Source organism: Marmota flaviventris, chromosome 18 (assembly GCF_047511675.1).
Source record: "Marmota flaviventris isolate mMarFla1 chromosome 18, mMarFla1.hap1, whole genome shotgun sequence".
NCBI classification, from domain to species: Eukaryota; Metazoa; Chordata; class Mammalia; order Rodentia; family Sciuridae; genus Marmota; species Marmota flaviventris.
The window spans coordinates 2131929-2159552 of record NC_092515.1 but is presented as its reverse complement, the minus strand read 5'-3'; the positions used below and the strand labels follow the sequence as shown (position 1 = coordinate 2159552).

Sequence of the window (27624 nt, the reverse complement as noted above, 5' to 3'; positions counted from 1 at the left end):
AGTCCTCTGAACTGACCAGCCCCTCCTGCCCTGCTTATTCTGATAACATAACCCATCTACAGCTGAGTCACCCAATGAGTTATTATTTGTCATAGTCACCTTTGAGCCTTGGGTTGAGCAGGGCCTCTTGAGGCCACCTGGATCAGGATGTAGGGCTTCCTTCACAAGCTTTCATTTGAGGTTGATAGTCTTAGGCAGCAGCAAGTTTCAGGGAAGAACCAGCCTGGAACCCTTGGGCTCTGTCAAGGGCCACTCTTTGGCCTGGGGAGAGGCCATAGTTCAAGGAACACCTGGAACCAGAACAACTCAGCAGCTTGGTTCCGCAGCTGCTGTGGATGAGGAAAGAGCAAGGATTCAGCCGAGGCTGAGCTTCCCAAAGGGGCATTGGGAGAAACCAAAGTGCCAAGTTGGGAGAGGGACAGATGGGGTCATTTGTGTGCACATGTACTCATACAGGGGTAGGGGGTGCTGTTGCTTAGAGAACAGAGGAGGCTGCTGCTGCTGTCCCTCAGGATATGGAAAGGATGGAGATGACACATCCCAGGAACCCTACTAGGAAAGGGGGCTCATGTGACTGGCACAGTGATGCTCAGAGAGGAAAAAGGTGGCAGGTGGGACATGGTGGAAAGCAGATAAAGCATCAGAGCAGGGTGAGCAGGGAGGAATATGGGCAGCTCTGGGCAATATGAAGACCCCTCAGAACTGGAGACTGGATGGACAGGGTGGAAGGGGTGGGGGAAGATAAAGGAGATGACCCAGACAGGAGGGGAGGAGGCTGAGCCGTGGGCATAAAGACTTGGGTGACAGGTAGATGTGGGGATTGAGAGGCACGAGTCGCTGGAGCCATCTGGGTATACTGGGGTACGCGCATCTTGGCTGGACCAAATCGGGGCACGGGGGCCCTCGACTTTTTCCTATCTTCCTGCCTTAGAGCCCTGACTGCCCTTCCTGAGGGAGCAGTGTCCTGACCCTGCCCATCCCCCGTTATCAGAAAAAGCAGTGTTGGGACACAGGCCCCCAGAGCCCTGCCCCACCCCCATGAATCACCAAAGAACACTAGCAACAGCACAACTTTATTGGTGGCTTAGGCTGGGGGGGTGGTAACTAAGGCCGGTCTTCCTGACACGAGAAGACGGGCCACCGGCGCTGAAGGCTGGGAACACCGCGCTCGGCGGTCAGATTTTGCCTGGGAAAGTCCCTTGCCTGATCTGCTCGTTCCAGCGCTGCACCTGGAGAGGAGCAGCGGGCCGCCTCAGCTCAGCCCCAGCCCTCCGCCCCTCCGCCCGCGCCCCTCGCCCGCTCACCCAGCTGATGGGGCACAGCGAGCGGTACACGCGGAAATAGTACAGGCAGGGCTCGGTGCTCTTCCCGCGGCGGCTCGTGTTCTTGAGGCAGCGGTGGTAGTCTGCGCAGTGCCGCGGGCGGGTCACCTGGCAGGCCCCGCCCAGGACCCTGGCCCGCGCCCCGCGCCACACCTCGCCCCCCAGACCCGGACCCGCCGTCTGCAGGCCCGGGCCGGCTCGCCCACCCCCAGCTCCGCTCTCCACTGACGCCCCGCCCCCTCTAGCTCGCCCCGCTCCTCGCCCCGCTCCTCGCCCCGCTCCCCCAGGGCTCGGCGCCCCTCCAGGCCAGACCTCCCCCGCACTCCGGCCCCGCCCCTCGCACTCCGGCCCCGCCCCTCGCACTCCGGCCCCGCCCCTCGCGGGCCAGGCCCCACCCCAGGCTCGGCCCGTACCCCGACCCCCTAACGGTCTGGGCGACTCCAGGTGGGCCCCGCCTGCCCGCCTCCCTCGTCGCTCGCCCTGCTCCCCTCTAACCTGGCCCACCAGGTCTCACCCAGGAAGTTCTGGTAGCAGTTACGGGTCTGGTTCTGGTTGGGGAAGCGCGGGTCGAAGGGCGGAGTCGTCCATTTCCCCCTGGGGGGCTTCTGGGTTTCAACGTCCAGTATCCTCTGAGGACTTACCTCCTGCGGGGCAGGAGGGGGTTCCGTGGGGCTCTGACCGCACCCAGTTCCTGAGCCCATCCTGAGCACCTGTCCTGCCCTCACCAGACTGATGTCCACGCGTCGTTGGTCCACTGTGCTTGGGGTTCCCGGGAGCCTCTGGCTTCTGAGGGGGGGGGGGGTTCCGCCCAGCTCAGGAAAACATGGCCCTCAGATCGGATTGGCTGGGACCCCAACAGACCCATCCAATGGGAGCCGTTGCGGGGCCGGACTGGGACGCGGGTGGGGACAGTGCAGACTGCCTCCAGGCTGGGACTGACGCCCCCTCGGGGGCCGCGCACACACACAAGCACTGAGGGGGACTTTGGCTGAGTCTCAGACTCGGGCTTTTAATCTCTGCGAATTTGGGCTACTCCGCGGGCTCTCCCTGCCCCGCCCCCCCAAAATATAAACTTATAGATAACTCTGGTCTCTACCGGAGAGGGAAAATCCCCCCGCCTGGACTTTCCAGCATTCTGCATCCTACAGTAGGGGTGCACAGCACCCTGGGGCCTGTAGGAGAAGAGGAGAAAGGGAAGGTGAGGTCACAGCTTCCAGGATCCCCACCAGGGCTAGGGCCAGGTCTAATACAAGTAGTATCCGGGTCTCAGGGGTACCTGGCCCCGCTGGGCTCCTCTGGACAGTTTGCCGACTGAGAGCAAGTTCTCTGCAACCTGCTATTCAAAGTGCTGGGAACTTGGCATGCTGCAAAGACAGAAAAGCCAGAGAGGACCTTGGGGGACTGTCAAGGACATCTGAAACCAAGGCTCTAAGTATATCACCGAAAAATACCTATTACATAAAACTTACCACTCTGATTTACAGTGTACCCCTTAAAGTAGCATTCAGTACATTCAAACCGTGAAATCACATCACCTCCAGTTCCAGAGTGTTCTCATCACTTCAAAAAAAATCTTAATCCATTAGCAGTCACTCCCTATTCCTGCACCTTCAGCCCCTGAAAAACCCCTTCCTGTCTTCACAAATTCACCTACTTGTGGACATTTTGTGGAAATGGAACCCTACAAAACAGGGCCCATTATGTCCAGTTCCTGGCACTTGCCATAACATTTTTAAGGTTGCCCAGTATTGCAGCCTGGTGGCTTCCCCTTCTGTGCCCTCTTCAGGCCTGCTTCAGTCAGGCCTTCTCCAACATGTCTCCTCCCTGCGGAGACCCATGGGTCCTGTCTCAGTCCTGCCTCCTTCTTGCAGCATATGACATATGGTCCCCTGCTCCTCCTCCCTCATTAACTTCTTCAGACAGCATTCTGGATGCTCCTGCCTTTTGCTATTCTACTGTCTGACTTTGGTTCTTCTTTTTCTTAACAACTTGGGCTGTCTCTTCATTTCTATTTACTGGTGACCTCCATCAGTGACCCTTCCATAGGCAGTGACACCCCAAATTGCTTCCTCTGAATTCCAGAATCATGTTATCCAACTACTACCCCATGGCTTCCCTGACCATCTCAGAATTGAGATGCAGCACAGAATTCACAATCTTCTCCCCAGCCTCTTTGATCCCCATGATCCCTCTGCTCTTAGCTCCCACCCTTGCCCCTCTGTATTCATACCCCTAGCCAGAGAGCCCTTTCAGCGTAAATCAGTTCCTGCCATTATCATTATTATTATTTTTTTTTTTTTTGAGGGAGGGATACTGAGGATCGAACTCCAGGGCACTTGACCACTGAGCTGCATCGCCAGCCCTATTTTGCATTTAGAGACGAGGTCTCACTGAGTTGCTTAGGATCTCACTAAGTTGCTAATGCTGGCTTTGAACTCAAGATCCTCCTGCTTCAGCCTCCCAAGCCACTGCAATTACAGGTGTGTGCCAACGCACCCAACATCTTTTTTTTTTTTAATATATATTTTTTAGTTGTAGATGGACACAATACCTTTGTTTATTTTTATGTGTGCTGAAGATCAAACCCAGTGCCTCACACATGCTAGGCAAGCACTCGATCACTGATCTACAGCCCCAGTCCCAGTTCCTGCCACTCTTGTGCCCCAAACCTTCTAGTTTATTCAGCATCAAAAGCTACAATCCTTAAACTTTTCTGCAAAGTTCTGTATGATGGGACCCTGACTGCATTTCCCACATCTGGACTCCTGGACTCACTCGGTGCACACAAGCACTCTGCTCCTGCCTTGGTACTCAGCAGAGGCCTTCAGGTGTTTACACAAATGACTCCAGCTCCATACTGCCTCCCTGGCCACCTGCACTATGGTGGGGCTGTCCCTGACTTGTCCCTGCCCACTAGGTGCCAGCAGCATACCCCATGTTCACCCTCACTGTTGGATGCTGCATCCCTCCTGCCTAGAACAACACCCAGACACAGTAAACACGGATGCAGGTTAGCTCAGCAGGCCCTGGGCCATGGCGACAACCACCCAGATATACATAAACATAGAGTCTATCTAAGGTGACATCAGGGAACAGATCCCCACTCTCCTGCAGACTAAGGAGGTGACAATAAGCATTAGCAGCTGATCCCAAGTACCTGGGCGATGGGTGAAAGGAGCCCTGTTCTTCCGTTGTTATCTCTGCCTTGGTGACCACATCACTCCTATCATCAATTTCCAAGAGCACAGGCCGGAGAATTTCCGAGGATGATCCCGCCTTGGCCAGAGGATGCTGGCTCAGCATGCTTTCAGGTTTTTGAGATATTCTCCTGGCCAGTTGGGGCGTCCTGACTGAGCCGGGCGCCCTGACTGAGCCGGGCGCCCTGACTGAGCCAGGCGTGCTGACTGTGGTGGGCATCTTGACTGAGCCAGGCTCGCTGACTGTGGCGGGTGTCTTGACTGAGCCGGGCTCACTGACTGTGCCAGGTGTCTTGACTGAGCCAGGCATCCTGAGTGAGACCCGGGTCTTGACTGAGCCAGGCATCCTGAGTGAGACCCGGGTCCTGACTGAGCCAGGGGACTTGAGCGAGCCCCGGGTCCTGACTGAGCCAGGGGACTTGAGCGAGCCCCGGGTCCTGACTGAGCCAGGGGACCTGATGGAGTCCACGATTCTGACTGAGCCCGGGCTCCTGGAGGTGGGGGCTGCTTCCAGGGGAGATTGTGACGTCAAGTCTTCCCACCCTGAGGCAGGCAGGGCGATGGGAACCTGGGGGTCATCGACTATCTTTGGGCCATCAGAGATTGGCACAGAGTAGAGGGTCACCTTAGAAGGCTCCACTGGGTCCCAGGGTGGTTCCTTCTCAGTCCATTTCTTCTGCGTGTTCTCCTTCACCCAGGTGTGTGACTCTGGCTGCTCCCTGACAATCACTGGTGGCCCATCCATGAAGGTCAGCTGGCTGGGACTGAAGGGCAAGGGGGCCTTTGTGGACACAGTGGATGTTCCAGAAGCCACCGGGAGCCAAGAGGGCAGTGAGACCTCAGGCAGTCTCAAGTGCTTCTCTTTGGAGTTGGCTATGATCATCAGCTTGGCCATCGCCAGCCCCTCCACGGAAAAGGGCCTGCTCTGCTCCTGTGGGGGGCCCTCAATGGCCATCTCCCTGGTCTTGATCCATTTCTTCTGATGCTCCACCTCCTTGGACTTCATGCCAGGCATATCCAGGGTCAACTCCTCCTTCATCCTGTAGGCCCTGTCTTCCAACATTCCTCTGCCCCTGAAGCCATCCAGGGTAAGCTCCCGGGCCTTGCTGATCAAAATGTCCTCAGACTCCTTCTTGGTTGTGGTGAAGGGTAGCTCCAGAGACATCATCTGGGTCCTCATCTCCACCTTATTTATCTCCTGGGCTCCCAAGAAGACCACAGGCTTGGACTTCTCTTCAGACCTGCCTCCCTCCAGCCTGTCCCCTCCAGGAATTCCCACTGTCAACACTTCTGGCTTGGCAGCGGCCTTCTCCTGCAAGGTGGACGGGCCCACTGCCGGCTGGTACTGGGGAAGTGAGAGTAGAGGTTCCGTCTGTGGGGGAGGGGGAACAGCAGAGGGAGGCAGGGCCTGCTGAGATGAAGGGAGGGTCTTCTGGGGAGGGAAATACAGGGCTGGAGGCTTCCGGGATGGGTAAGGCAAGGCTGGGGTCTTCCGGGAAATAGTTGACGCAGGTGGCAGCTTTTGTGACGGGCCACCTCCAGTTGTGGCCTTCCGGAATGGAGCACGAGTTGCTGGGGACCTCCGGGATGGAGCAGGGATTGCCGGCACCTTCTGGGACTGGTCTACGATGAAGGGTGCTTTCAGGGCCGTGGTTGGGGCAGGCATGGCCTTGTGGGAGAGTGGTGGGCTTGGGCCCTGCCGGGAGGCCATGCTCTTGGCCTTGTCACGGGGCTCAGGAAAAGAGATACAAGTTGGAAAGAGGTACATGGGTGGTGGGTAGGGAGATGGACCCAAGGAGGAAGAGGATAAAGTGCTGGACTCCGGGTCCATTAGTTCTTCAATGTCTTGCTTCCACAGGAGTGTCTCTAAGTGCTCATAGGAGCCCAGGAAGGTGAAATCGGGGCCTTCATTGGAGATACAGCGGGTCGGGTTTTTAATCACACCTCCCTTGCCTGGGGCCTCATCAGAATCAGATGTGCCGGGCTGTAGATGGGTGGAGGGATGAATGGTCAGGGCCACAAGAGACCACAGACTCAGGAGTCCTGCCTGAGTTCCCCTCCCCTAGGCCTCAGACCCAGGGGGCCACCCCCAGCCCCCTCCCTCAGACCCAGGGGTCCAGGCCCAGCCTCCTCCCTCAGACCCAGGAGTCCAGGCCCAGCCTCCTCCCTCAGACCCAGGAGTCCAGGCCCAGCCCCCTCCCTCAGACCCAGGAGTCCAGGCACAGCCCCCTCCCTCAGACCCAGGGTCCAGGCCCAGCCTCCTCCCTCAGACCCAGGGTCCAGGCCCAGCCTCCTCCCTCAGACCCAGGGTCCAGGCCCAGCCTCCTCCCTCAGACCCGGGGGTCCAGGCCAAGCCTCCTCCCTCAGACCCAGGGGTCCAGGCCCAGCCTCCTCCCTCAGACCCAGGGTCCCCTGGAGTATAGCTGGCCTTAGAGGACTGTGACTGGTTGATGGTGTTGGAAATGATGCTGAAGATGGTGCGGATGGTGATACTGGCCTTTCCTGGTGGGAGAAAGTGGACTAAGCCCTTGGAGAGAAGCAGAGCCAGGCCCACATGTGGGAGGGAGCAGAGGAAGGGAGTTGCTCCTACCAGAAATGTGGACTTGGGTGTTGGACTTGTCAGGATGGACATCTGGGTGGGACCTGTAGGAGCAATATTGTGGGACTTTGGTGGAACCCGAGCCAAAGACCTGCTCCATGTGCTGCCCCCCACCAGCAACAAGCCTGCACCCACTTCTCTGTGGCTTTCTTCTGATTGCCTGCATGATCCAGGTGTGACCAGACGAGAGGCACGGAGTCACCCACAGCCTGAGACTTGAATCTTCGCTTGAGGGCCTGGAAGTGGGTGGAGGGAGACAGTCAGAGAAAGGGCAGCCCCATCCCAGTGCCCGGCCCACTGGCCTGCCCAGTGGGCTCACCTTGGTCTTCTTCTTCTTCTTCTGAGAGGCCAGCATCTTATAAGGAAAAGTGGGCTCAGGGATTGCACCTGGAGAGAGAGCTGGAAAGAGAGGTGGAGCAAGGAGGGTCAGGACAGGACATGGGGACAAGGCCCTGAGGAGAACAAGCAGGGCCCACCCAGGGGAGAGTAGGGACCCAGTCCAAGTGCTGGCACTTCCACAGGGAAGGCACCTGGCCCATCAAGAAGGGCCTAACAGATGGCAGAGCCCGCTTACCTGTCTGTCTGATGTGGGCCTGCTCCTGTGGACAGGGAGGGGGCAGTCAGGAGGGGTCACAGGCCCTGGTTGTACACTTCCATGGCCCACCCAGCCAGCAGTCTCATCCCCAGCCCCTCCTCCCTCAGACCCAGTGGTATGGACCCCAGCCCCTTTGCTGGGACCGTGGGACTTTAGACAGTAGGTCCCAGCTCCTCATGGAGTTGGAGCTCTCTGCCTGAGATCTGCGTGTTAGGGCCCCACCTGGAGGTGCCAGGTAGAAGCAGGCGCTGTGACCAAGGACATGTCCAGGGGGGGTGTTTGCAGGGTCCTGGGGGCCCAGGTGGTGGCAGGCTCCCGAAGCAAGTTGATGAGGCGGATCCAGCGGTTGAACAGGAAGCCCACCTCATGCTCGGGGGCGTCTAGCTCCAGGTAGTAGCAGCGGCCAGTGACCAGGCGCAGTTTCAGGCGCCAGGAGGACAGATCATGGACATAGAGGTGGACAAGGTCTAGTGGGATCATCCTGGGGAGGCAGAGACAGCCAGCTAGAGCTGGAGGTGGGGGGAGGGGTGGCAGGGATGGGGGCAGGAAGGCACCTGGTCAGAACGAGGCCGGAGGCGTCCTTGCCCTCTGTGGGCTGAGCAATCAGCAGGATGTCGGGCAGCATCAGGCCTGGCAGGGAGGCAGCCACGCCCATGGTCAGCCGATTGGCTCTGTGATGCACGAACACGGGGCCCCCACGATTTGTTACCTGGGGTGGCCAGGGAGAGGGGCTGGAACCCAACCTTTCTCCAACACGCCTCTAGCACCCTCTGCCTGAGCCCCCTTCCAGCCCACTCCCCGACCCTCTTAAACCCCCACCAATGGTCTCAACCCTCCTGCCCCCTCAGCCCACAGAGCACAGGGAGTAGGGGACCTGGACAAAGTTACTCTCGAACATGGGCAGCGGGCGGAGGGGCAGGTACTCGCCCTTCTGGAGGGTCTTCTGCAGCTCCCCCAGAATAGGGACCCACTTTTGAGGGGTCTGGTGCTGCTGGGGATGCCGGATGTTCCAAAGCCGGTTCATGATGCCTGCAGAGCATTGGGTGAGGTATGAATTAGGGATCTGAGACCCAGGACCCAGCACGCCCCTGTTCCACCCTGGCCCACTGGCCTGGGCCCCTTGGGCTTCACGGGTGGTGGGAGCTCAGTGGTCACAGAGAGTGGAGCTTCCCCAGGGCCGGGAGACTAGGGCTGTGGCCATGGCCCTGCTGGGGTGGACAGCACTGAGCTGGGGGAGGAGCCTTTGGTGGAGGGCTTTGTGACCTCAACAGACACACAGGGGACTCTTCCTGGGAACTCTTCAGGAGCCCTGTCCTCCAGGGGTATGACCTGGAGTCTTCAGGGTGGGGATGGGTGAATCAAAACCCCAGACCTAGGGTGGGGTCCAGACCCATTGCACCCTCCAGAGCTAAACCTGTGACAAAACAAGGCCCCTTGGGGGTGGGTGTCTGGCTACTGTAAGGGGACCATTAACCAAAGGAATGAGAGGCCCGCCCACTCTGCCCCTGGCCTGCTCTAGTCCCTGTGTAAGACCCAAACTCACGCTGAGCCTCAGTTTCCTCACGTCTAACAGTGTGTGGGCCACGTCAATAGTCCCTGTCACCAAGCTGTACAGAGTGGGATGCCAGCCAGCTTTGGAATGAGTCCAACCAGACTACCATCAGTTTCATCCCCTTAGCTGTGTGACTGCGAGGAATTTCCCTCACCTACGAGGTGGGGCATGTTCCAGGGTCCAGGGGGACCATCTAAGAGCCCACAGGCAGAGCACAGCCCAGGGCTGTGGCTCAACCCATGGTCTTTATTATTTAGATTTTGTTTTGGGGGGGATGGGAAGGTAAGACTGGCATTCCATCATTCTAAAAATAGTGTTTATTATTATTTTAAAATGTGTCATGCAAAATACAGTCATGGTAGAAATTCTGGAAAATACAGACAAGAGCAAACAATGAAAGTCACCCGCATCCCATCCCTCACTTCCACCTAGCCAGCCACTGTCAACATTCGGTGTATTTCCCTCTGGCATTTTTCAAAATCCATAGATAAAGAGAAATGCAAAACCCTCAGTGGTTCTGCATCCTGCTGTTTCAGGCCACAGGGCATCTTTGGGTGTCTCAGCAGCCCTGTCTGAAGCCTCCTGTGGGGCCAGAAGACACTCCATGCTGTGGGTGCTGTGCTCTAGTTAAACATCTCCCCACGGCTGGGCATCTAAATTATTTCCAACTTGTCATAGGAAGCAATGCCAAAATGAACAGCCGCCAGCCTGCAGCTCTGCCCCATGCAGGTCCTGTCAGTCACAGGGTAACCTTCTGGAACCTTCCATTAAATATTTATTGAACACCTTGAAGTGCTGGGCGCCAGACAAGGCCCAGACCCATGTTTCCTTAGAGTTCTCTGAGTAGCTGACCAGTCTCCCCTCCCCTGCTCTGCCCACTCAGGACCTCCGCCTCCCCCTGCACCAGGGACCCCAGCATCCAGGCCCCCAGCCCTCAAGAGAATCCACCTCTAAGTGCATAGGTATGACAAGTTTAATTCCCCATTGTCTCACAAAGGTTTCTCACATTTTTGTATAAAAACCCAGGCTTCCTTCCCCCCTCCCCACCATAACATAAAAAGTAATTGTTTAATAAATAATATACACTCCTGCCCAGGCCCAGAGGGGCAGAAGCCAGGAAGACACTGTGGAAAGATTTCTTAGCGATCCAAGAATCCAGGATCCTGGTTCCCTTCTCCTTAGTCCACCTGCCTCCCACCCCCGACTCCTTAAATAAATAAGTATAAATAAGGCACACATGCCCCCCACCCAAGTCTCCTGGAGGGACTGTATCTAACTATGGTGGGTAATGAGAGGGGCCATCCCCTGCCCTCACACCCTAAGTACTGAAATAAATAAATAAATAAGATGTGGCTTTTAAGGACGACGGTGGCTTTAGGTCCCAGGTCATAGCCGAGTCTTCAGCAGCAGCAGCCCCCGAACGGCCCAGTCCAGGGTCAGGTGCAACCCCCCTAGGATGGCGTGAGCCGCCCTGACGCCTCCCCAGGCTGAGGCAGGTGGGGCTAGGGGAGGCGCTGGTGGGTCTGGGGCCGACTGGGGCAGGGCCAGGCGGGACATCTGTCAGGAGGGGACAGAGGTGAGAAAAAGGTAAGGAATGTGGTGGAGTTCTGGGGAAAGGGGATATTTAGGGGCAGCCTGGGGGCATATTTGCAGTCTCTGGTATGTGAGATGAGGGGTTAGGGAAGGAAGGTCTCCAGGAACTAAAAAATTGAGACTGATGTCAAAAGGTTGTCATCTTAAGGTCGGCCTCCAGGACCCTGTTTTGGGGGTTGGGAGAGAGGTCTGTAAAGTTGGGGCTGGGCTCCTGGTGCTTTCTAGTGAGGGCTGGGGCCTCTTGGGGTAGTCAGGTCTGGAATTTTGGAGCTAGGTCTCTAGGGTCTGTGCACTCAAGTCTGGGGTCAGGCCCAGGATCTCAGGGCTATAGTTTCAGATGTATTGTCTCTAGGACCATCATTCTAAAAACAGGGTTTATTATTTTTAGGGACTCATTATTCGGGACTCATGGGTGGGCTGGGGTCTCAAATCTGGGATCTCAGAGCTAGGAGCTAGAATTAAAGGTCTGAGGTCTTAGGAGTCAGGTTCAGGAACTGGGGCCCAAAGTCTTCCAGTCTCTTTGGGGCTTTGGAGGTCAGATCTCACGGTCTTACACAATCAAGATCTGAGACTGAGATATTTTTGACCATGGAAGAGAGATATGGGGTCCCAGGCTCAGGGTCTGGGGTCTGCAGGTTTGAGACTTTGGGGTCTCAGTATTTGAAATCTGGTCTTAAGGCTGGTTGGGTCAGGGTTGCTCAGTGTTAGGAGCTCTGGCTGGGACTTTGAGGGTCACTGCCTTGGGACTAGGGTGTCCAAGTCTGGGGGTAAGGATTTAGGTTCTCAAGTCTCCCCCAATCCTGGGGACCTTGGGTCTTGGGGTTCTCTGAGTACAAGGTCTAACTTCAGAACAAAACCACAGGCTCTGAAGTCTCAGTCTCAGGGTCTGGGACCCTGGGGACATGAGGGGGCTCAGGGTCTTGGGGTGAGAGTTTGGGGCTTGGAGGAAGTATTTTGGGGTCTGGGGTCTCAGGACCACAGGACCCTGTGTGTCTCAGGGTCAGGGTCTCAGAGCAGAGATCAGGTTTGGGGTCTGGGTTTCTAGGGTCAGCCTGGGATCCTGGTATCTCAGGATTCAAGGTCTTGGGCTATAGGTTCTAGGGATCTCAAGGATCAGGGTGGGTGGTGTAGAATCTGGGAGCTAAGGCATACCAGGAGCTGCAGCCGTCGCAGGAGCCGGTCCAGCCGAGCCTGCAGAGCACCCAGCTCCGGTTCCAAGGTCTTCAAGGAAGGGCCACCAGCCCTGCGCAGCCACTGCACGTGCCGCAGGTAGGAGAGCAGATCAGCTCGAAGCCTAGTCAGCACTCCTGGCAGCTGGGAAGCAGGTTGGGGCCTCAGGACACAGCTGGTACATGCCTGTGCAGCCCCCAACCCCCTGACCCCCAAACCCCAGTCCTTACCTGCAGTGCTCCCAGTGCCCCTGCACTCATGGCCAAGGTGGGCAGGGATTCCAGGTTGTGGTCTCCTTCTGCAGGGAATTTGTCTCTCTGGTGGGAAAGAGGCTTTGAGCAGCTTCCTATATTCCCCACCTCTGGTCCCAAACTCTCGGTCCCCGCCATGCTGGGTGCCTAGAAGCTCTCCAGGTGGCATGCTGGAAGACACCCCCCCACCCCGTGACTCTCATATCTGTCACTGCTCCAGCTCATTCCCTTCAGGCTCCTACCAGCTGTGCGGCCAGCTGCCGAGTGTCTGCCAGGAGGGAGCGTGTCAGGAGCACCGCACTGTCCAGGTCTGCTCGAGGGTCTGGGGGAACTCGAGGGGGACCAGGAGGTGGCCCAGGGGCAACAGCTCTATCTAACCGGAGGCTCAGCACCACCAGGACCAAGTGGCAAACACCTGAAGGCAGGAGGGCACAGAAGGCTCAAGCTGGAACCCGGGTCCGAGGGGAAGGGTGGGCTCCGCACTCCGGGTTCTCGCAAGGAGGGGCTGAGGTCGTGAGTCTCTGGGTGGAGCGCCCGGGGGCAGTTCGCAGGGCCCAGGCGGGCTTCCCTCTCCCTCCCTGACTCTGGCTGCCCCGCCCGTCGGAGCAGACGCGGCCCGGGGCGGGTAGACGGGCCGGGCGTCTCCCGTCCGCCCCCGGACGCCGGAATCTGGGCCCCGGGGCGGGGCATGAGGGGGAGGCACAGGCCAGAACCTGCCCCCTCCCGGGCCGGGGAGCCCAGCGGGCTGGGAGCAGGGGAAGGAGCCAGGGGCTCGCAGTGAGACCCGGACGCACCGACCCCTCCCCCGGGAGGGCTCCGAGGTCCCCAGCTAGGCCCGCCAGAGTGGGCGCGGGAGGCTGGGCCGCAGCGCCGGGCAGGACTCGGGCGCACCTGGGCGGCGAGGTACCGAGCGACGCGCACAGCCAGAGACGGGCGCTCCGGGCGCGGGGGCTCCGGCCGCGCGCTCGCCGGCTGCCCATCCCCCAGCTGCCCCGCCCACTCCCGCGATCGCCAGCCAATCAGCGCCCCCCGGCCCGCTGCGCTCCCTTATCACACCCCCAGCCCGCCCCCTGGTCCCCTCTGGCCGAGGTCCATCCTCCCGCCCCTTCCAGGCCGGCGGTCTGTCCGTGCGTCTGTCCTGCAGCCGAGTCTGTGTCTCTCCGAGCTTCTTTCCGCACTCCTGTCTGTCTCTGTTCCCCTGCCTGGGACCCGTGCTCCCAGGATTGCTCTCATGTTCTAGGACTCTCTGCCTCAGTTTCCCTGCTGAGCCTCCGTCGGGGTCCCCGGACTCTGGGATCACCTCCCAGCATCTGTCCCTCTGTCCCTGTGTGGCCTGTCCCTCTCTGCTGTCTGATTTGCCCTTTCGTCTGTCTCTCTGCTCATCTCTCCTCTTGGCTCCTACTTTCTCTGAATATTCTTTTTCTCTGACTCCCTCTCTCCTCTGTCCTCTGTCCCTCCCTCGCCGGTGGTGCCTCCCTCCCTCCCTGTCCCCTCATCCCATGAACTGGAACCAACTTACAGTTCATGTCCCCACAGGCCAGGGGTTCCCCAAGGCAGGGGGCAGGGAGCCCGGGGCCTTTAACCCTTCCCTGTCCGCTGCCGGGGGAGCCCCGGGGGTCAGCTGGGCTGCGGCCTGGGGAGGGGAGGCATGTGCGTGTGAGCAGCAGGGGCCGCGGCAGTGAGGGAGTGTGTGCGCCTGGGGGGTTATATAGGGGGCCGGGGCGGGCGGGCGGGGGGCAGGCGGCTGGGGAGGGCGGCCTGACACATCCTGACTCACCCTCCCTCCTGCCTTTTCCATTCAGACGAGCCGGCTGCCTAGCAGGGCTCACACCGCCTTGCTCGGAGGAGGGCACGGAAGAAAAAGTTGGAAAAGTTGAAAAGTGAAGGGGGGGGGGGTGGTCGGAGAGGGGCTGGTGAGGTCATTGGCGTCCCCTCCCTCCACCTCCACCGCCAGGGCAGACACATGTGGCTCAAGAGCTGGGGCCCGCTGTGGGTGGGGGTCTGGCTGGACCAGGAAGGGCAGGAGAGGCAAGCCACAGGCCTGGGGAGATGGAGCTGCGAGGAGAGTCAGGGACGGAGAGAGAGATGGGGCACCAGGACAGAGATGGAGACAGAGGAGAGAGACATACCGGGAGGTGGAGAGGTCAGGGCGGGAATGGAGGCTGGCGGGAGCAGACAGGGAAACTGTGATGCAGCAGACACCAGGAATGAGGGGACACCAGGAATGAGGGGACACCAGGAATGAGGGGACACCAGGAATGAGCGCCCAGAGCCTGAGGGAATCAGCCACGAGGCAGAGGAGAGTGTGAAAGGCAAGACCACTGCAGGGACCCTCAGTCCTCTGTCCGTGTTCCCAGAGAGTCCAGGGGAAAGAGGACCAGGACCTCGAGGTCCGCAGACAGGAGGCAGCTGCAGGAGAGAGAGTGCGGGACACTGGGCAGGCAGCGACCCAGAGCCAAGGAGACAGAGAGTAGAAGAGGGTGTGGAGATGGGGGAACTCAGCAAGGGGACATGACAAAGGCTGGGAGACACTGGTCTAGAAAAGACCAGAGACAGAGCCAGGTGTTGTGCAGAGACGGGCTCTCTGTGCCTCAGTTTCCTCCTGTGTGAAGCAGGGGTAATGAGGGCACCTCCACCCTTGACCACACAGAGATAATGTGAGCTCATCCACCCACATAAAGCACAAAGTAGCACTGGACAAATGTCAACCACCGCTACTGCCGTTGCTCCATTTCACTAACAGTCCAGAGAGACAGAGATGAGCCCAACAGACAGTGGTGAGTGGGTGAAAGGGAGCGAGGGGGACAGGGACACCCTAGAGCAGGGCCAAGGTGCTGGAGAACTGAAGGATGTCACACAGAGATGGGAACAAGACAGGTGTCCAGGCAGGAGAGGGACACACAGCATGGGGAACATAGCAATGCAGTTGGTGGCACCAGAGAAATGGGGTGGGGGGCAGGGTGGCCCAGGATTCACAACCCCAAAAGGGAGAGACAGAGACATCAACCCAAATTCCCCCGGAGTCTCCTCCCCAGAATGGAGATGGCAAGGAAAGATGGGATCCCACTGAGCACAGGGATAAGGACTTCCAAACATCTCTGCAGACCCCCATGCTGGCCTCCAGACTACGCTGCACTGCGGGGGGGGGGGGGGGACTTGGGGCTTGAATGAAAGCTGAGGCTCCCCCTCCCCACCCACCCCACTGGGGGAACTGCTCAGGTCTCTCAGGAGATGAGGTCACAGCCCCCCACAGTGGGACATGACCTCATCTCCTCAGGTAAGTTTTTTCTCTTCCCTTTCTAGGTCTGTCATGGCCACCCCTTCAACGGCCCCCCAGGGGCCCTGCCCAGCCCTGGCTCCCACTGGGACCCGCGCCTCTGACCATTGGGTCTCCGCCCCTCAGGGGGCCTGTTTCCGGCTGAGTCAGCGTGGGGGGCCCAAAGCTGCGTCAGTGAGGGGAGAGCTGACGTAGCCCCCCCCCAGACCGGCAGGGCCAGCCAAGGTGACTCAGGCCACCAGCCTGGGGGATGGACTGGCCTGAGGGGATGGGGGACTGGGCCTGGGGCCAGGCCTGGAGCAACACAAGGGATCTGGGAATGCCAGCCCTTCCACCCACGGGGATCCAGGAATCGCACCCCAGCCCCCTCTTCTCAGACACAGGGGTCCAGACCCCCAGCCTCCTCCCCCAGACCCAGGTCCAAGCCCTAAACCCTTGTTTGAAGATAGGTGGAGGAATACTTGGGGCCCTTCTGCACTCTGTGGAGAAGGTCACAAATCTGGGTCAAATGAGGGGTCCCCGGCTGGCATCAGTTTCTAGTCCTGCCTTGGTCCTCACCCTTGGGGGTGTGGCATCAGACTTGACCCCCTCAAGGTAACTGCAGGAGGGTGGCCTTGTGCTTGGGTCTTCCCAGGGCAGGGTGGGGACACCTTGGGCTACTTCTGTGGAAACAATAGCAAGAGACCAGACTGACTTAGAGGCAGCCTGGGGAACCCCAAGAATGACAAATGACAGGGCAAGTACAGATAGAGATGGGGCCACCAAGGCCAGAGTAAGACCCAGACACAGGAAGAGATGGGTGCCGGGGAGACCAGCATGGCGGGGTCTGGAACAGACTGGGGAGCAGGCGGAGAAGCCCTCAGGTGCTCACAGACTTGGGGGAGGTGCCTCTGCTCTGTGGGGTGGGCTGGGGGTCCTTGCTGTGCTGGCCCCGGGTGAGGTCCCGCTGGCTGCGTGTGATGACTGCAGCTCCCAGGCTGTGTGTGTCTGTCTGTCCCTGGGGGGTCCTGTCTGGCCTCTGGGGGTGACGGGGCAGGCCAGCCACAGAGGCAGCCCAAACCTGTCATTAGCGGTGAGGGCCGTGACAACTGGGCCCCCCAGTCCAAGCCGCGGTCCAGGGCCAGTCAGCCCCGCCCCCCCACCCCCTCCTTGATCCCTGAGGAATCCCGGGAATTGGGAAGTGGGTCCAGATGGTGTTGACACAGGAAATGGTCAGCAGCTGCCAGGCCTCAGCCCCACAACCCCTCTGACCCCCACCCCCGGCCCCCTGCCGAGCCCCTCTGACCTGTGTCATCTCTGACGGAGGCAGCAAGGGCCCACTCAGCACCCAGGAGGATGTTTACAGGAGACATGGGTATGACAAGGAGTCAGCCCCGCGGCTTTTTGGGAAATGGGATCTGGAGTTGGACCCCTCCACCCTCTGACCAGGAGTCCAGGGCCCAGCCCTCCTCCCTCTGACCAAGAGTACAAACCCTAGCCCTCCTCCCTTTGTCTAGGAGTGCAGACCCCTGCCCTATTTCCTCAGACCCAGGAGTTTGGACCCCAGCCCTCCTCCTCAGACTCAGGAGCTCTGGGCCAAAGCCAGAACACCAGAAGTCACCGAGGTTCCCCCCGCACTGTGCTGAGTGGTCACGGAGACAGGATAAACTAGGGATCATGGTCCCTACCGAGTCCCTAATCTGGCTTCCCCTCGTGGGAAACCTGGCCCCTTGACGGTCCTTGTGGACAGGAAAAACAGCAGTGGCACTTGAGAGTCTCCAGTGGACATTCTCCTTTTACAGGTGGGGAAACTGAGTCTCAGGTGGACATGGGCCCCTTGCTCTTGAGGCACCTAACAGCCGCTGAGCCCCTCAAGCCCCCATGTCTTCAGGGCCTGGACAGCCCCATGCCTGGCCACAGGTTCCTGGAGAGAAGGCCAGCTCTGGCTGGAGCTGGGGAGCCCTCTAGGGTCCTCCCCGCTAGGGCTCCAGCCTCCAGGTCCAGTCTCCTGGTTGCTGCGGAAACCTTCCCTAACAATGGGGCTCAGTGAGACCCTCCTCCCCTGTGCCCGAGGCCCCTCCCTCTGGTTGCTAAGGGGACAGACTCCCTAGCCACGAGGTTTCCTGAGCCTGGGCCCCCAGAGGCTGCCTTCCCCGGCAGGGTCAGGGAGGAAGGGTTCCGCAGCACAGAGGCCTCGGACCCTCCCTTCTGTACTGGGTGGGCTGATGAGAGGGAGGTAGCCAGCCCTAGGCGCCTGCCCGCCTTCTCCTTCCCTCTGGAGCTCCTAAGGGGGCTCTCAAAAGTTCAGAGGTGCCCCCCACACCCGCCTCTTCCTCCTGGGTGCCAATGGAGTCCCTCTTGCCCAGACATGACAAGGCCAGTGGGACGCTCCCTGCCAAGCCCTGGCTGGGGGGACTCCCTAGCAACAGAACTCAGAACCCTGGGCTTGGGGCAGCAGGGCGGGGCTGGCTGTTGCTTGGTGATGACCTTCAAGGCCATTCCCCACAGAGGCCCCAGGGCTCTGGGAGGTAACATGGTGGGCTCAGGGATCCCAGCGTTGGGCCTGTTCCTGCTGATGCAGGGCTCAGTAGGTGAGGGGGCTCATGAGGCGGTCAGGGGCTGAGGAGCCGGCCACCCTGGCCTCCATGCAGGCCCCCGACACCACCCTTTTCTCTCACAGATGGGAATGGAATCCAGGGATTCTTCTATCCATGGAGTGAGCCGGAACTGAAATCCTGACACCCCAAGGGAGAGGGAGCCCAAATTAGAGCTTAGGGTCTAAAAGGGAGGAGGGCTGGGGTCCAGACTCCTTGGGCTGAGGGAGGAGGGCACCTGGACCCTGGGTCTGGGGGAGGAAGGCCTGGACCCTGGGTCTGGAGGAGGAGGCTGGGCCCTGGTCCTGTACACCAACACTGGGCAGGCAGTGCCCGTCCTGGCTGGGCCCTGTCTAGCCTGAGGCCAGCTTTCTGAGTTTGTGCCTGGTATGGTTCCCCAGGCTGTGAGGGAGATGTGTGGGATAGGGAGAGCTGTGGGGGTCAGGCGGCCATCGAAAACCCCAACCTCTGTCTGCGCCTTCGATGCTGCTACCGAGATGGTGTCTGCTACCATCAGCGTCCGGATGGTGAGTGGCCAGGGGGAGGGTGCTGGGACATGGGGCTGGTGGTGGAGCCCAGGGACATCAACCTCCCTCTTTTATGCAGAGAACATGCGCAGGAAGCACATGTGGGCACTGGGCTGGACCTGTGGTGGCCTGCTCTTCCTGATCCTTGTCATCTGCCTGTTCTGGTGAGTAGGCGGGGCTCAGGTGGACACCTGCCCCCCAAAGCACAGGCTGGTGGCCAGGTTGAGCACGTCCCCTCCTCTCCAGGAGGGCCAAGCGCCGGGACATGCTGCACCTCCCACCGTTTCTGAAGGGCAAATGCGACCTGTCGAGGACAGTTTCACTGCTGTCCAAGGACCGAGCGTCAAAGGAGAAGAAGTCATCTGCAGGCAGCATGCAAACCCCTGGGGAGGGCGGGGAGACAGAAGGGGAAGCGACGGAAGGGGGCGAGGAAACAGAGGAGGGGGGAGACTAGGGGCCTCCCCAGGGGACCCTTCAATATAGATATGGCATATAGGTGTGTGTCTCATTTCTGGGGGCTGCGGGAACAGGTGACTCAGTGTGAACCTGGGGTAGGGTGCATGTGCTTGAGGGAGACTGAGGGTCAGACCTGAGACTGGGAGCCGTGAGCATAGGGGTGCGCTGAAGGGGGTCTGGAGTGACAGCATTCTGGGGAAGTGGGGCAGATCTGAGCTCAGTGGCCCTAGGCTGAGGGGGCACAGGCGTAGGGGGCTGCAGTGAACCTGAGGTGGAGCCGGGATGAGTGGGGGCTGCGGGCCACCTAAGCAGGACGGTGGGGTAGGACGCACACAGCCATGGAAACGTGTCCCCAGCTGTCCTGCTGTAGTAGAGTGACTGGCGAGTGCCCCCTCCAGCCCTGTGTGCTGCTCGCCCCCAAGGCTGAGCTGGGCAGGGCACCAGTGCGGCAGAACATGGGCTTTCCCCAGTGGACAGCTTTGGCTCCCAGGCTCCCCACTGGCTGGTGAAAATTCCTGTAGAAGTGTGCGGCCGTGGGAGACTGCTGCACGGCTGGCCTGACCCCCTGTACCGTCTGCCTTGCGTGTTTCCCCCAGTACACATCTGAAAACCCAAGGTGCCTGTGTCTGCTTCTGAGACGACCCAGGCCTCCTTGGGGTGCCAGGCGGAGGCAAGGGTCTGGGCTTGAGGTCCTTTCCTTCACCGTTGCCCTCTGATGCCTTTGAGCTTCCCGATTCTCAGGGGCTTCCATCCCACTCGAGCACAGTCCCTCTCCCAAACAGGCAAGTGGTATTGTAAGGTAGAGCTGTTTATCCAAGTGAGGACACTGGGGGCAGACGGGTGCACTGGTGGTCGGCCGGTGGAGGGGCAGCTGCACTTCGCAGTCAGTCGTGTCCTGACTGGTGAGATCATCTGTGGGAGGGAGGGTGGGGTTAGTGACTGCTCAAGATGGCCTCCTCTCCATCCCAATGTCCTGGGCCCCCTAGCCAGTGGCAGGGGTGGACGCAGGGAGCCCCTCACACGCTGGCGCCCATCCTTGCTCATTTGTGTCTCCTTTCCTGCATCCCTCCCATCTGCGGCAGACCCCAGTGTGTGCATGCATGTGCGACTCTGTGTGCCTTCAGCTCACTGGAATTCACAGGACCAGGGAGAGGCAGAGGAGAGTGACAGAGGCGCAGAGACAGAAAAGGACCTGGAGACAGAAGCAGAGGTGAAGAAAGCAGAGATAGAGACAGGGGAAATAATGGTGGGAGGGTGGCTCTGCCCTTCTCATTTTGGCCTCAGAGGGATAGGGGTGCTATAGAGGTAGAGCATGTCCTTTGTCAAAATTCAAGTTTGGGCTGGAGATGCGATGGTGTGGCACACGCCTATGATCCCAGCAACTGGGGAGGCTGGGGCAGTGCAATAGCACGTTCAAGGCCAGCAACTTAGACCCTGTCTCATAACCAAAAAATAAAAAGGGCTGGGGATGTAGCTCAGTGGCACAGTATTCCTGGGCTCAGTCCTCAGTACTGGGGCAGGAGGACCCCCCAAACAAACAACTCTCCATGTGCTGGCAGCACCTCACCCTCCCAGGGAAGGAGGAGCCCTTGTTTGAATGCCTCCCTTTCCTCCTGAGAGGGGCCTGGCTCAAGGCAGCAAGGTCTAAGGCTCTGGTGGGCAGTACCAGCAGTGCAGATCCACTGGCTGGGGTGGCCTTGCGGGCCATGTCAAGGACTTTCAAAGCTCATTTTAACTATAGACGGTTAGTTTTGCATGATATGCCAAATTTTGCAGTGGCTCATGTTTCCCCTACTTACACATATAGTTGTTCATCCTTTTAAATTTTATTTTTTGGTGCTAGGGATTGAACCCAGGGTCTTATGCCTGTTAGACAAGCATTTGGCTACATCCCCCAGCCGTTTGATTTTCTTAAAATTCGAGACAGGGTCTCACTAAGTTGCACAGACTGGCCTTGAGCTTGTGATCCTCCTGCCTCAGCCTCCTAAGCGTAGCAGGGGTTGCAGGTGTGCACCACTGCACTGTGCCTGGCTCTAGCCTTCCTTTTTCCCTTTCCTTTTTTTTTGACAGTTTTTTTAAATATGTGTGTGTATGAGAGAGAGAGAGAGAGAGAGAGAGAGAGAGAAGTTGTAGGTAGACACAACATTTTTTTTATTATTTTTATGCGGTGCTGAGGATTGAACCCAGAACCTCACATGTGTGAGGCAAGTGCTCTACCACTGAGCCACGACCCCAGCCCTAGACACAGATTATTTAGGTAAGAGTGTGGGCTCTCCTGAGTGAGAAGCAAGGCTTTTGGCTCTATTCTTTCTCAAACTAGCTTATTCATTTGAACTCAGAGCATAGGATATGGTGAATGACCATTTTCTCAATTCTCACAAATAGTTTATAACTAGTATCAATCTGGATGCATGAGAAAAATTAACTCATCAGAGAGAATCTCTGGGTTCACATCTTTTATGGGACTCCCATGTGGAACATGTAGTCACTCATCCACCCATCAGCAAACCCATCCACTCATTCATCCATCCACCACCCATCAGCTCAAACCATCCACCCACACACCCATTCACCCATCTACCCATCCAGCTAAACCACTCACCCACTCATTCATCTACCCACCCACATCTGCCCACTAAACAACCAATCCATACACCCATCCATCAACCAACTCATGCATTCACCCATCTACTTATTAACCCACCTACCTACCCAGCCCCAACATTTACAGGGTTCAGACTTTTTGCTGGGCAATGTTAGGAACAGAGACACCAAGACCCAGGCCTTACCCTTAAAGAGTCCCTGGCAGTGGTAGAGACAGTGCCAACACACAAAGCACAGTCATCCAAGCAGAACTGGAAACTCAGACAACAGGAAGACTCAGAGGAGCTGGCAGAGAAGGGGGGCTGGCGCTTAAAGGATGTGCTAGGGGTTTTCTGGGTAGAGGGCAGACAGCAAGGACACTCCCCACGTAGAGGGAATGCACAGAGGTCACTGCAGAGAAGGCAAGAAAATGGCCTGGGCTTAACCAGAGGGCAAGAGAGATCCACGGCAGGTCCTTGAGCAGAGGCCGACAGGCAAGCTGGTGTGTTTAGGAAAGGGGATACAGTAGTAATTCCTCCTCATCCGTGTGGGATACGTTCTGACATTCCAGGGATGCCCGGGGCCAGGCATAGTACTGAACCTTACATAAGGGAGAAGGTAAAGGAGAAAGGGGAGGGAACAAGGGCGGTTTCACTCCTCCTGCCTCCGTTGGTCCTTCTCATAGGACTACTTGTCAGCAAACTCGGGCTCCTCCACCTATGTGTCGTATGATCTTGGGCAAAGGTGGCAACTTTATTGACCTCAGTTTACCCCCTGTAGAATGGGGATAATAACACGTAATCTCAGGCACCCAATCCACTGAGAGGATTAAATGGGGTCGGCTTGAGGGTGGTGTTTCCGAAGGCTGGGAGTGCCTAACCTTGACCACCCCACCTCCGGACTCATGTCCAGTTGCCGGGATCATTCGTGCCCGCCAAGTCTGCACCTACGCCGGCGGTCTCTGAGTCTCCGTCCCTCTGGCTCCTGTTACCCTGCCTCAGTCCCCTCCAGTCTCCGTCTCCTGCGGTTCCTGTCTCCCTCGCCCCTCGCGGTCGCCATCTCTCCTGGTCTGTTTCCACCTCCGCGTCTCCGCCGGACTCCGCTCACCTGGGGCTCACTCGTTGCCACTGCCTGCAGCCCCCGGCCCGGCCTCGAGCGTGGCGAGCTGCAGGCGCACGCGGCGGGCGCCGGCGGCGGGAGGCCCGGGCGCGCGGGCGGCTCGGCGCGCTCCGAGGGAGCCGGGCGCTGCGCGCCGGCCGGCGGCGGGCGCCGACCAGCGGCGGGACAGCTTGCGCGCCAGGCGGGCGAGTGCCGAGGGCCGCAGGCCGTAGTCGCGCTCGAGCTCCTGGCGCGAGATCTCGATGTTGCCGGTGTACCAGAGGATCCAGCCGAGCAGGCTCAGGAAGACGAGCAGCGCGCCCGAGTAGATGAGTAGGTCGCCGAAGTCGCGGCCGCGCACCTGCAGTTGCGCGAATACGCCGGTCAACAGCGCCGCCATGCCCGCCACGTCCAGCGCCACGGCCAGCAGCAGCGCCATGCGGCAGCGGCCCAGGCCGGCCGCAGGGGCTGGCGCTGTTGCGGCTCCTGTCACCGGCGGGGCCCCCTGCGAGCCGCACGTCGCCGGCACCGCCGCCATGGCCTGGCCCTGCTAGCCGCGCGCTCTGGGAGAGAGCGTTCCGGGGTGCGGCCGCCCGGGGCGGGGTCTGGGGCCCGAGCCAGGTGGACCCGGGGCCCGCTGGGTCACCTGAGCCGAGCCGGGCGCGGCGGCCCTGGGCCTGACTGAGGGCCTGTGCAGCCCGACCCTCAGGGGCCTGTGCTGGTGCGGCAGGCACGCGGATATGGCTGCTCAGGGTCCCATACGTCAGGGAGCGCCAGGCAAATTCCTGGTGGAACTTCAGGGTGCCACGATGGAGGCAGCAGGGCGTTGTTCTCTTCAGTGCCCACATCCCCGTGGTGGACACTGCCGGGGTCAGAAACAAGAGCAGTTAAGGCCCCCGGACTCCAAGGAGCTCTGGGATGCAGAAAATGAACGTCCATAAGGGAGGAAAGGGCGGAGGCTTTCTCTCACTTTCCTTTGTTGGTGCTGGGGAGCAAACCCTCAGGCCTCATGCATGCTAGCATAGGCCTACACTGAGCGACACCGAGGACTTCCCCAGGCGCAAAGATGGAACTCCCTCACTGGAGGGACTGATATCCATCAGACCTAGAGTGTGCTAATGGACATAGCAGGACAAGCCCGAAGGTCAGGGCTTATTACCGGTGAAGGATGAAGCCAGGGGCACAGATGTGGACCTGACAGGGTCCCCGCCCTCAAGGAGCTCCCAGAGAAACCGAGTCAAGGTGCAGCAATAGAGGTGGCACAGGCACTTTCACTCCTGGTGTCCTTAGTAGGTGTCTCCTAAGGGGCTCCCCCAAGGCCAGGCCTAGCTAGGGAAGCTGAGGACACACATCAGGCAGGGCTCCTGCTCCCCAGCCTGACTCTGTCCACGGAAATGCGCTTCCAGGGAGCCCATGCGGGTAACTAGGGCGGAGGCATTGAGGCACAAGCAAGAGCCTAGGCGAACCGCCCTGGAATACTAAAGGGAACCAGACACAGTCACATGTAAAGCTCCCTTCCTTCAAACAAACTAGTCCTTAGAGGAAATTCACTCCCCCCTGGGGTGGCAGTCTGAGAGACAGTTATGTCTAGGTTCTCCCCAAACTCCAGGTAGCAATTTTAGATTTCAAGAAGATTGGGGTACTTTTGCTGGGAGGGACTAAAGGATTAACCGAAGGCTTCCGAACGTTGCCGAATGGAAACCGAATGTTTCTGAAAAGATCCGAACCATGCTTGGGTGACTGGGGTAAAGCAGCTGGCTGACCCTTCCGAGCGACTTCGGACATTCCGAAAATGCCCGAGCGAGGCTCAGTGTCCCCATCGGGAATAGTCGAGGTCCTACGAAGAAGAGCGTTAGAATCCGAAGACGCCAGGGTTATGTTTAAATCACACACTCTTTCAAATTCACAAGAGTTTATTTATTGCCCACTATGTGCCGCACACAGTGCCAAGCGCTGGGTGAGCAATACTGGAGTGATGTCTTTGAGAAATAGGCCTCGAGGTTTCTCGAATTGGATCCACTCGGAATCCACCGTAGAGTTCCGAAAATTTCCGAGCGACCACGGAACCGAGGCTTTCCACGGTCGAGAACACGCCTCCTCCTCTTTACCCGAGGATTTCCGAAGGCTCCCGAGCGGTACGCGACTGTTGGCGGAAATAGCCGAAAGCCCCGGAGCCGCCTCGGAGGCGGGGCCGAAAGGAGGGAGGAAGCGGAGGCCAGCGACTTCAGGTACGCGCTCCGAGGGGAAGCGGAAATGCGTATGCGGTATTAAAGGCGTGGCTCCGCCCCAAGCGTGCCTCTTTCCGTCTCCGGTCGTCGTAGCGAGAGGAGGTGAGCGTGCGCTCTCTTTTCCCCCCCGGCGCGGCCGCCATCTCTCGCTCGCCGTGGGGTGTGAGCTGCCCGGCCTGGCCCTCTTTGCACCTGGGGTCTTTGGCGGTCCCCACCCCTGTCGCCCGTAGTTGTGGAGTCACGTTCTTCCCCTCCCCGGTCCCTACAGATGCGGCCGCCGCGTTCGGTCCGCCTCCTGGGGTCATCAGCCCCGCCCGACGGAGGCTTCTGCCTGCCCCGTGGGCACGTGGGTCAGGGTGCCTGTGCCGACGAGGCGCGGTGCGCCAGCGCCGGCCTGCTGCTCGGGCTGACGCCTCGCTCGTGCCCGCTTTCTCCGCAGCCTGCACCATGTCCGCGCACCTGCAGTGGATGGTCGTGCGGAACTGCTCCAGCTTCCTGATCAAGAGGAATAAGCAGACGTACAGCACCGTGAGTGGGCCGGGGCGGCTGGCCACCGCGGGAGGGTTGGGGGCGCCGCCTCCGCGTGTCTCTGGCGGCAGTGACATTCCCTGCACCTTTCCCAGGAGCCCAATAACCTGAAGGCCCGCAACTCCTTCCGCTACAACGGGCTGATTCACCGCAAGACTGTGGGCGTGGAGCCCGCGGCCGACGGCAAAGGCGTAGTGGTGGTCATGAAGCGCAGATCCGGTGAGCGTCGTCGGATAGGGGCCCCTTCCCGGGCTGGGAACTGGGGTGCTTCCCTCGGGCCAGCGGACGGGTTCTGCTGGGGAATGGAGCGTGCCTGGAAGCCCCTCCCCTCTGCCCCATCTGAGCTGGCTAGGTCACATCTTGTTTCTTTACCTGTAAAGAGAAACTAACAGAACCCGAGCTTCAGGGGGTTGTTGAGACGGTTCAGTTGCTGGGTTGTGCAGTTGTGTGACGTTTTCAGATGTCCTCAAGACAATTCAGGTGGGGTGATGTCTTGGTCTCACTGATGTGAAAATTGAGACAAATAAGGAACTGTCTCTTCTTTCCCTGTAGAGATGATACGCTGGGTCCAAGTATCAGTTTGACATTTATCCCAGAGTTCTGCTGGCTGAGCTAAAGAGAAGGGGTCCTGAAGAGCCCACCCTGCTAAACTGTGCTCTCAGGCAGATAGGCTTGTTTTGTTTTGTTTTGCCCAGAGTACTTGTGGGAGGTCAAGGGAGGCAGGGATCTGCTGTGGGATACCCACCTCCACCTGGGGTTTTTAAGATAACGAGTTTTCCTTGGGTTCTCAGTGGGACTGGCTTCTGTTCTGGTTCAATGCCTGGTGACCTCAGTGACTCCTGCCCATCCTGGAGGGAGATAGTGTCTCTTCTCGGGAGCATCGCAGCCCAAGGAGTCACCAGTTGATTTCCCTAGTGGACTTCAGAGTTCTCCTGAGGACCATTCTGGAGGCATACATCCTAAGAACTTTTGATTCCTCTCTTGAATTGTTGAACACATGAGTGCCTTTTGGGGGCTAAAAATCCGCATGGTGACAGCCTGGTGTCTTGGGGAAGCTGTTTATGTCCCAGTATCAGCAGCATGATTCTGGCTAGGCTTGTTAGTTCTAACTATGTCCTGATGGATGGCTGCTTCATGATACAAGAAAAGGATATTTTCACATGAACGGTATTGGGAGAGCCTGGAAGAATTTTGAAGATCTTTTTGATGCCAGATAAGGAAGCCCCTGGAACACTGGAATATTGTGGTTATGGGGTCTAGCTTAGGAACAGTTAGCTCTGCTACATGGGGCCTTGAGAGTCCTTATCCTGTTGCCTCTGTATTTCAGACCACTGTGAAGATGGGGTCGGTATACATTCCCTGAGGGCCCTTGGCCTGAGTGTCTTGTGGATAGGCAGGCTGTCTGCTGGCCTGGTCCTGGAGGCTGGGGGAATGGCTGGGCAGTAGTTTCCTCAGACTCACAGCCAAGGGTGCTTTGACTCTTGGGGTGAGATTGTATCCTCTTACCCGGGAGGCACACTAGGGCCTAGGCAGTTGAACTGACCCACAGACTCCCTCACCAGGCCAGCGAAAGCCAGCTACTAATTATGTCCGGACCACCATCAATAAGAATGCACGGGCCACACTCAGCAGCATCAGGCACATGATTCGCAAGAACAAGTACCGCCCGGACCTGCGTATGGTGAGTGTTCAGAGGGCCTCTGGGTAAGGGGGGAAGGCATGGGCTGGGAAGGTCAGGGACCTTTCCTTTGAGCTCCACCCCAGGGACACCCGCGCCCCCCGTGGACCTGGGAGGCAGCCCGTTAGCTGAACCCCACTCTGCCCTTGCCCTCAGGCTGCCATCCGCAGAGCCAGTGCCATCCTGCGCAGCCAGAAGCCTGTGATGGTGAAGAGGAAGCGGACGCGCCCCACTAAGAGCTCTTGAGCCTCAAGCCTTCTAAAGCAATAAAGACTCAGCTGACTTTCTTTGGCCCTCTGTGTTGTCACTCAGGCAGCTTCACTAAATCTCTTAAGTGTCCAAGTGTTTTTCTGAGGGGATAAACGGGGCTGGACATGCAGGAAGGTGGGCAGGCAAC

The 27624-nt window shown here is 58.8% G+C and overlaps 6 protein-coding genes across 6 annotated transcripts; 2 read left to right on the top strand and 4 right to left on the bottom strand.

Annotated features, from left to right (window-relative positions):
- Positions 1-1054: 1054 nt before the first annotated feature.
- Positions 1055-2098, bottom strand: Cox6b2 (cytochrome c oxidase subunit 6B2). Its single transcript, XM_027921303.2, has 3 exons — positions 1837-2098; positions 1305-1405; positions 1055-1229 (listed from the first exon to the last, which is right to left on the bottom strand). The coding sequence occupies exons 1-3, from the start codon at positions 2021-2023 to the stop codon at positions 1176-1178; spliced, it is 342 nt and encodes a 113-aa protein (XP_027777104.1). The 5' UTR covers positions 2024-2098; the 3' UTR covers positions 1055-1175.
- Positions 2099-4267: 2169 nt separating this feature from the next.
- On the bottom strand, positions 4268-8737 carry Garin5b (golgi associated RAB2 interactor family member 5B). The gene is made up of 10 exons (XM_034635282.2): positions 8588-8737; positions 8268-8422; positions 7936-8194; positions 7693-7717; positions 7438-7517; positions 7254-7354; positions 7110-7162; positions 6948-7021; positions 4480-6503; positions 4268-4295 (listed from the first exon to the last, which is right to left on the bottom strand). The coding sequence occupies exons 1-10, from the start codon at positions 8735-8737 to the stop codon at positions 4268-4270; spliced, it is 2949 nt and encodes a 982-aa protein (XP_034491173.2).
- Positions 8738-10651: 1914 nt separating this feature from the next.
- Il11 (interleukin 11) lies at positions 10652-13805 on the bottom strand. Its single transcript, XM_027921065.2, has 5 exons — positions 13799-13805; positions 12522-12694; positions 12259-12345; positions 12011-12172; positions 10652-10822 (listed from the first exon to the last, which is right to left on the bottom strand). Exons 1-5 carry the CDS (start codon positions 13803-13805, stop codon positions 10652-10654), a joined length of 600 nt encoding a protein of 199 aa, XP_027776866.1.
- A 4263-nt stretch (positions 13806-18068) lies between these two features.
- On the top strand, positions 18069-19110 carry Tmem190 (transmembrane protein 190). The gene is made up of 5 exons (XM_027921231.2): positions 18069-18126; positions 18216-18251; positions 18531-18656; positions 18736-18820; positions 18903-19110. Exons 1-5 carry the CDS (start codon positions 18069-18071, stop codon positions 19108-19110), a joined length of 513 nt encoding a protein of 170 aa, XP_027777032.1.
- A 794-nt stretch (positions 19111-19904) lies between these two features.
- Positions 19905-23396, bottom strand: Tmem238 (transmembrane protein 238). Its single transcript, XM_027921064.3, has 2 exons — positions 22803-23396; positions 19905-20024 (listed from the first exon to the last, which is right to left on the bottom strand). Exon 1 carries the CDS (start codon positions 23329-23331, stop codon positions 22810-22812), a length of 522 nt encoding a protein of 173 aa, XP_027776865.2. The 5' UTR covers positions 23332-23396; the 3' UTR covers positions 19905-20024; positions 22803-22809.
- Positions 23397-25023: 1627 nt separating this feature from the next.
- Positions 25024-27510, top strand: Rpl28 (ribosomal protein L28). The gene is made up of 5 exons (XM_027921264.2): positions 25024-25123; positions 25461-25549; positions 25645-25768; positions 27112-27230; positions 27384-27510. Exons 2-5 carry the CDS (start codon positions 25469-25471, stop codon positions 27471-27473), a joined length of 414 nt encoding a protein of 137 aa, XP_027777065.1. The 5' UTR covers positions 25024-25123; positions 25461-25468; the 3' UTR covers positions 27474-27510.
- Positions 27511-27624: the final 114 nt, after the last annotated feature.